Raw genomic sequence first — 8,110 nt, 5'->3', positions numbered from 1 at the left:
TGGGCTTTTATTTGGAAGAAAACCCCTGGGTGGGTGTTAATGCAAATGTTTACAAATTAATGGAAAAACTACTGGTTTAATGGTGGAAATAATAGGATTGGCAATTCCTTAGGGGATGTGGGATGGTAGCTATCTAACTCTCCCTTCTGTAAAGTGTGCAAAATGTTATCCCCCGAATTTGTAATCTTTTCCAAACACTCCCTCTGGCAGGCATCGTTATTTGAACTTCAAATTATTTTTAGCTTCGATAAAGATCAATTTTAACAACAACAATAAACGAAATATTGATTTTTATTTTATGCCAACTTTTCACACAATTGAAAAGATCTCTTCCGCGCCGTGCAAGGAGAAAGTGTCAGTGAAAGTTTTGTTACCTTATTATGAGCGCGAGTATTATGAAGTATATTTTTGTGGCTTTTGTGAATTTGTTTTTTTGTTTGAATATGGGTTTTGGGTTGGATTTTGTTTATACGTTTCGGTGAGTGTAATAAACATCAATATGGAGGCCAAATGGCATCTGGCTCTGCCAATAAATGGCAAGCCGCCCGTGCCAAAAGGCAGTGAAGGGGCCACAAACAGAGTGGAGAACAGAGCCGAATAGCAGCACAAAGCCCGAGCTGACAAAAGTTTTTTGCGCAAAAATCATAAAGTGCAGGGTAAAAGTTTGCGCCTTCCAGAAACCAAAAACGAAGGCGACTCTCGACTTTCGACTCTCGCAAAGTCGTAAACCAGAGTGTCAGTCGGGGGGGACCACTGAGGTGGAGGGGAAATCTGTGGCTGGGTGTCAGTGGGGCAACGCAGAGAGAACAAGAAATCGACCAACATCAATTGGAAAATGGCGTAAAAGTGGCAGCGATTTGTTCATTGTTGGTTCTCTTCGCTGGTATCTGAGTATCCCCAATGTTCCCAGCATCCGCCGCATTCCGTTCCCCCCCATTTTGTATGCATTTTGGCCAGTTTTTGCCCACTTTGCATTTTATCTTTATTTGCATTGCGGCTAACCAATGACAGGCCATTCTTGTGGACATGTCGTACATGTCGAGTGCTTTCTTTGTATTTTGAAGAAAACTTTCTTTTTCTCTGTGTATGCCACAGACGCCTTTGGACCCCTGCCAGTACCACCCCAAGGGCAAGAGCTGCAAGTGCTGCAAACAAAATGTTTGCTATAAATTAAAGTTGCGGTTTGCGGAGACACAAATTGGTTCGGCTGCCCAAAGTTTCGGATGGCTTACATATTGGCCAACAGATTTACCAAAGAGATTGTTGGTCTTTCTTATTGGAGGAGGTCTGAGAGTGTGGAGAACTACTGCAGATATGGAAGGGCGTATGGAATATGGCTACTACTTTTAGTTGTGGCTCAAAATATTCCAGAAATGTGGATCGTATCCTCACAACTACCATTTGCTTTACTGGATTGGTTAATCTACTTTACTTTCTGCATTCATTTCAATGCCCAAGTCTCCTCCGCTATCTGATATTTTGTATAGCTTAGAGACTTGTTTCAGTGGCTTTCAATTTGTGGATTTTCATAAATTGTTATCTCATTAAATTGGGCTTTAATTGCTTTGGTCGTGGTCGTGCCTGAACAATCGTTGGTTGTTGTTATTTCATAATTATTGGGGGACTATTTAAAGTGAAAGATTAATGAGGCTGGATTTCTGCGGTGGCTTAATACTGTTGTTGGCGATTATTTATGGCCATGGCGCAGTGTGGAGTGAAATGATGCAATAATTAAGCAACTATTCAATTGCAAAATTATAATATATATTTCAGTGGAACACTTTGTGGAGTTCTGCACCCAAAAGCCGCACTCAAATGGATAATAAATTATGAAGAAACGAAGCGGCGGCTACGCCCCACAAACTGCGCTGCCAAATGGAGTTTGCTCAACTTTAAGAACAGAATTCTGTGTACATATATCCCATGGACAGGCAATAACAATTTATAGTATGGCCAAGGGTAACATTGTCAGCAAGGCCAGGACACGTCCTGCCAGCAGGCAGCACCCCTGAGTGGGGGATGGCTGGGTGGGGAGTATCATTCAAAAAGGTGCGACAACCTTCGGCGAAGACAAGAGAGCATTTAGAAATAAATGATAATTGACACAATAAGCGACAAGTTGAGCTCCAAGTCACAGGGGGGAGTGGGAGGGAGTAGGAGAGGAAGTCCTTTCCAGGGCTGTGGACTCTGGTCTCTGGCCCTAAGGGATAATAGTCAATGACATTAGAAGCCAATAAATAAAAGCGAATGAAAACAAACAGCAAGCAGCACAGGAAAACGTGCAGACAGCCACCTCAAAGACAACACAGAGACAGAGATACAGAGAAACGGAGATACAGATACAGATACAGATACAGATACAGAGGGTAGAGACACACATAGATATACGCAAGATAAATACGCAGGGACGAAGCAGCCTTTGAATACCCTCCTAGAACTGGCAACAAACGTTTCCAAGTCATCTAAAGAATAAAAAAGCTCACGTGATTTTTATTCAAACAATTTATGGAATTATTTTCACACCAAAAAAAGAAAGAATTATAAGCAAGAATTATCTTAGGAAATTGTTATAAACGCAGAACACTGCCACAAAGCTGATGTATGGATACCCTCTGAAAGAGTATCCAAAGCAAAACAACAACAGGATGATCCTTTGCAGGATACAGCCAAAGAAAACTGAGGCAGCAGTCGTTTCACTCAAGGCGTCAAACGCGTTTAACGCTTAATTACATTGAGGCCAAAACGGCAATCGTGTGGGTAGCGGCACACACTAATTTTCACTTCCTAATTAGGCGGAAAACTTCAGAGTCCTCCCACCTCGATTTACCCATTTACCCAATTTCCGCTTTGGCAATCAAAGCTGCTGCTGCTACGGCTGCCGCTGAAGGAACTATAAAATTCCAAGACTCTCTCACGTATGGGCCACGCTTTGACATTTATGGAAATAATTAAAACTGATTTTGCGCTCATTTTATTCGAGACTTTGGCTGATGATTGCTTCTGCCCTACACCCTCCTCTCCCGCTTTGCCCCATCCACTCAATTAGGCGAACGCGTTCGTACATCATGCACGACTTTGTCATTCAATTATCCATTGCCAATAAGTGAGTGGCACATAAAATGTGAGGCGAACAGCGTACGTGACTTGAGCATGCGATTAATTTCTGTTTAAGTGTAAGACTTAATGCCAATGGAGGAGCTTCTGCAGGACTGGATTATAATCAGCATTAGATGTAACCAGACTCAGAGATCTTTGCGATGACATCGAAAGCACTGCAGTCCCTCGATGCAGCAGCCGCCATTTCTGGTGATTTGTGGGCCAGCTTCAAGTTTTCAGTGTTCGGCAGTTACAATTGTTTTTAAAGGCTTATGTGCTCAGGCTCATATTTTGCATGCCCCCAGAGTTTTTGCTGCAAGTACGAGGCTCTTGCTTCGATTCGTTACAATTGGCCAATATTCTGGCTTTGTGCTGCTGAACAATGCGGCTGGCTGAAGGCTGAAGTTTTGGCAGAGATTCCAGATTTTAGCGTGCCAGAGCAAGGAGAAGGGCTCAGTCAAAGGGAAAGAGACGACCACCAATTCCACTCATATTCCCCACGGAAAACTCTCTTTCACTCTGTGCCTTTTCCTCTTTGCCTCGTGTCTGTGTTGCTCTCTCTGTGTGTATTGGGGCGCACAAGACCGGAAATGAAAGTTCTGCCAATTGAATTATGGATATAAAATTGCGCTTGACTTTCGCCGCTCAGCAAGTCCAACGAGGATGGGTCTTCAATTTGTGTTCTTTTGATTGTTTTGCGCTTGATTGCACCTCAGAGAGAGCCAGATAGAGAGAGCGAGGAGAGTGGTCCACTCCACTACAGCCAGAAAGTTCCAGTTACGATCCTTTCCTAGACCTAAATGTCAACATTATGCTAGTGAAAATTCCACAATTATTCAATCACTATCCCCCACATTGCTGTAGGCCCACAAATTTGTTGTGACATTCAGAATGCCCCCCGGAAAAAGCAAGAAATCCACGTTTGAAGCGGCATGCGGCAGGCCCAGCGTTTAAGCTGCCAAGCATCAGTGGAAGGAGTAGCTTCGCCTATACGTATCATCCGCCAAAGAAGACATTGGGAGTGCTTAGTTTTGGCCACATATTGACAGCGGTGAGTGCTAAAGGCGTCTACAAGCAAAGGATATACATAATTCAATGAAAAGGGATAAAATCAGCGAAAATCACATGCCACACCTCTTACATTGATTGTTCTTTTAGCTATATTTTTGGGCCAATCTGAGACCCGATTTGTATACAAATCACATTATTCTTAATCACTATCTTCGGAGGAAATCTCCTGCGCTTTCGCCTCTCCCTGATTGTCATCGTCCGCCGCTGCAGCCTCATCCTCGCTATCGCCCGATTCCATGGGATTCGCTTTGAGGCGTGCCATCAGCTCCTTGGCAGGATTGAAAATGCCATTCGTCTGCTGCGAACAAATGATGCAGCGTTGCGACTTTTTGTACTGCGCCAGGGCACACTTTTCACAGAAATAATGTTTGCATCTGCAAAAAACAAAGATAATTATCAATAAAACCCAAACACAGGCTGCGAAAATCCCTTACTTGGTCACCACGGGGTTGGTAAAGCTTTGGCGGCATATGTGGCACTTGAAGGGCAGCGATTCCTCGTCCGAGTGAATCTCGTACTTGCCATCGTCGCCATCCGATTCACAGTCGCCGCGACGCTGCGCCTCGTGATCGGCCTCCAGCTGCCAGCCCGCCTTGTAGTCGCTGCGATCGTGCAGGAACTTGCAGCTGTCACCAAAGCCACAGTAGCCCGTCTCCTTGTAGTCCTTGCAGATATCCGGCTGGTAGTCCCAGCGCACGGTGGCCCTTAGGTGAGCCGGCGCCCGAATGGGTCCGCTGCGCACCATTCCCGAGCTAGCATTACCCGCCGCCGTGTCCTGCTTCTTGTAGTACTGCGCATAGTTGTTGATGCCGCGATAGATCTTGTCGTCGGCCTTGCCCTCCAGCTCCTCGTTGATTTTTAGTGCCCGGGCATGTATCGCCTGAGCGTCGCGATCCAGTTCCGTGTCCATTTCGTTGACTGAAGTGGCACCCTGGTCCTGGGGACCACTGGGCAACGCCTCTCGTTTCGATTTGTATGCCACGCCCAGTCCATCATCTTCGGATTTTCCATCGCTGGATGTGACCTCCGTGGCTCCCGCCTGTCGCTTGGCCTTGCTCACCGTCTTTGTGCTCTGAAAGTTTGGATTTGTTCGTTTGCGTCGGTTCTCGGCTCGCACAAGAGCACTGGCCTTGTTCTGGGCCTCCTCATCGCTGCTTTTGGCTATTTTTCGGAAGATTATTGCAATTGTTTAATTATTTCTTGTTTGGTGGTAAGCCGGCACCTACCTGAATCATTGCTGCTGCTGCTCTCCTTCTTGCGGCGCATGGCAGCTCCTCTGTTGATGTTTCGCTTCTTAAACCCGAAGGCTGAGGTGGTGGGCGCTTCCTCCGACATCCTATGTCCTTAAAAGTGTGTGTTTTGTTGAAAAATTTGTTCTTATAAAAAATACAATGTTTTGGTGGCAAAGTCGGTAGCAGTGTGACCACGGCATTATCGATCAAATATACCGCTCCATCAAAAATATACAGAAATATACCTCCTCATTTTGAAAATATACCGTAAACCTTAATTAATTTTCCTTGGTTTTGATGTTATATTTTAAGTTACTAGCTCAGTAGAATTCTCAGCGCTGAAACTCTAATTGTATACCATTTATCAATAAATTCTCCACAAGAACGGCTGGTTTTCATTACTTTCTTTAATTGGAATCTTTCCAAATTATGTTTAAGTAGTTGCTTGTCAGCAACAAGTTGTCAAGAAAGAAACATGGAATGCTACTAACGGAACGTTTTATGCTATTTTTGATTGTTGACCTTCTTAGTATGGTTTGTTATGTTCCTTTGTATACCCTATCTCCATAATTAATTAAAAATCAACAATTAATGTTAAACGTGCGCTAACGGGCACATGTTACATGAACTTTTTACCATTGATAGTTCCGTTCCAGTTCAAACAAACTCTCTTTTCGTCGTCAGATGTCTCTGCTGATACTCACATAAATATGTAGTTGGCATGTAGTAAAAATGTAGTTAACATTTACAAAACATTTACCGTCCATGTTTACCTTACATTCCATTACCACTTACATATGTATTTTACCGTTGGCAACATAATTTGTATGGGCCAGCAGCATGCTGCAAAAGTGAGCAGCTACTGTTCCCCAACATTTGGAACGGAACATTCAGTATCCTATATAATATTCAATACCCTTGAAGAAATGGATATCCTCGAATTGAAAAAATTTTGGAAATCTTCCATAAATGCTTGTGAATGCAGTGAATGCATGTTTGTGAATATTCGTGGAATGCATTTAACTTTTCAGATTTACATATATACATATGTACATATATACATAAAAATATGAAAAGGTTAAAAGCATGTCCATCGAAGACAAAGTCATTGTTAATATTTCAAAGCAGCTGGTAAAATGGAATTTTAATATCATACATAAATAGCAAATAGGGTAAACAGTGCCCTCACCATACTATAAAATCGGTTGGCCAGCAACAAATTGTCAAATAACGTGACATTCCATTCCCACACTCGTAACTTTTAATGCTATTTTTTTTGGTTGACCCGTTTTAGTTTTAACCTAATTTTGCAATCAATTCAATAAAGATCACCCATGAAAATTAGCCAAACTTTTGGAGAATTGAATGATAATTTTAGTAAAATTACATTTTTAAAACCGAGAGTTCTAGCCATCTGGTAATGTTAAACAGAAGATCAAATTCGAGGAAAATGATTTAACATTTACGGTATATTTACAGTATATTTTGAAAATGAAAGGGTATATTTCCGAAGGTCTGTCGTCATATTTTATCAGTAATTCCGCGGTCACACTGAACAACACGTAAATTTTATATTTTAGGCGAATTAACGCAATTAAATATACTAAATTGTCTCTATTACTTCCAGAACATGGTGCTCGAACTTATTTCCAGTGCAAAATGCTTCGAGGGCGAGCAGCGCGTGTATCAGCACAGGTCCAGGACGCTGAACTGCGACATGACCTTTGGAGTGTTTTTGCCGGCTGCTGCCCTTGAAGATAAGACGCCCTGCCCGGTGCTTTTCTTCCTAAGCGGCCTCACCTGCACGCACGAGAACTTTATACAGAAGAGCGGCTTCCAACAGTACGCCGCAAAGCACGGCCTCATCGTGGTTAATCCAGACACATCGCCGCGTGGCGTCGATCTGCCCGGACAGGATGCTGCTTACGATTTTGGGAGCGGTGCCGGTTTCTATGTGGATGCCAAACAGGAGCCCTGGTCAAAGCACTACAAGATGTACAGCTATGTAACCGAAGAACTGGTCGAGCTGGTCAATGCCAATCTGCCGGTGGCGGCCGGAAGGCGTGGCATCTTTGGCCACAGCATGGGCGGACACGGAGCCTTGATCTGCGCCCTGAAGAACCCAGGACTCTACAAATCTGTGTCTGCATTTGCACCCATTGCCAATCCCTCAGAGGGTGCATGGGGCAAAAAGGCGCTCACCGGCTACATTGGCGACAACGCTGCCGACTGGGACCAGTGGGATGCCACCCGTCTAGTCTCCCAGTACGAGAGCACGCCCCAAGAGCTGTTCATCGATCAGGGACTGGCGGATAACTTCCTTACCGCCAAGCAGCTGCTGCCGGAGAACCTGCTGGCAGCCGCCGACACCAACGAGCACATCCAGACGATTTACAAGCAGCGCGAGGGCTACGATCATGGTTACTTCTATATATCCACATTCGTGGGCGAGCACATTGCCTACCATGCCAATCTGTTGAAGGCGACCAAAGTTTAAGAATTAAATTCTGTGTAAAAACCTCAATCCAATCTCTACCATGGAGCTGTGAATGTTTTCTGCACAGCACTTTGGCGCCGCACGAAGCCAGCCAGCCAGCACCTCGGTTTGTGTGGGGGTTAAAAGCTCTCGGCGTAGTAAAAGCTCTCCCAACTGTTCGCATCTTCCACTGACAATGCAAAGTGGTTTCGCATCCTTCGCTTTCATGTTCATT

At 44.2% G+C, this 8,110-nt stretch overlaps 2 protein-coding genes across 3 annotated transcripts; one reads left to right on the top strand and one right to left on the bottom strand.

Annotated features, from left to right (window-relative positions):
- Positions 1–4,034: 4,034 nt before the first annotated feature.
- Positions 4,035–7,919, top strand: LOC117896740 (S-formylglutathione hydrolase). Of its 2 annotated transcripts, none has more exons than XM_034805206.1 (2): positions 4,035–4,147; positions 7,027–7,919. In XM_034805206.1, the coding sequence occupies exon 2, from the start codon at positions 7,030–7,032 to the stop codon at positions 7,894–7,896; it is 867 nt and encodes a 288-aa protein (XP_034661097.1). In that variant the 5' UTR covers positions 4,035–4,147; positions 7,027–7,029; the 3' UTR covers positions 7,897–7,919. The 2 variants fall into 2 exon arrangements, with proteins under 2 accessions (XP_034661097.1, XP_034661096.1); XM_034805205.1 differs by lacking the exon at positions 4,035–4,147 and adding an exon at positions 6,884–6,961.
- On the bottom strand, positions 4,275–5,589 carry LOC117896735 (E3 ubiquitin-protein ligase RNF113A). The gene is made up of 3 exons (XM_034805201.1): positions 5,394–5,589; positions 4,602–5,328; positions 4,275–4,541 (listed from the first exon to the last, which is right to left on the bottom strand). The coding sequence occupies exons 1-3, from the start codon at positions 5,500–5,502 to the stop codon at positions 4,307–4,309; spliced, it is 1,071 nt and encodes a 356-aa protein (XP_034661092.1). The 5' UTR covers positions 5,503–5,589; the 3' UTR covers positions 4,275–4,306.
- Positions 7,920–8,110: the final 191 nt, after the last annotated feature.

This window comes from Drosophila subobscura, chromosome O, assembly GCF_008121235.1.
Source record: "Drosophila subobscura isolate 14011-0131.10 chromosome O, UCBerk_Dsub_1.0, whole genome shotgun sequence".
Taxonomy (NCBI): Eukaryota; Metazoa; Arthropoda; class Insecta; order Diptera; family Drosophilidae; genus Drosophila; species Drosophila subobscura.
The sequence above is the reverse complement of the archived record's forward strand: the minus strand, read 5'-3'. Positions and strand labels throughout refer to the sequence as shown.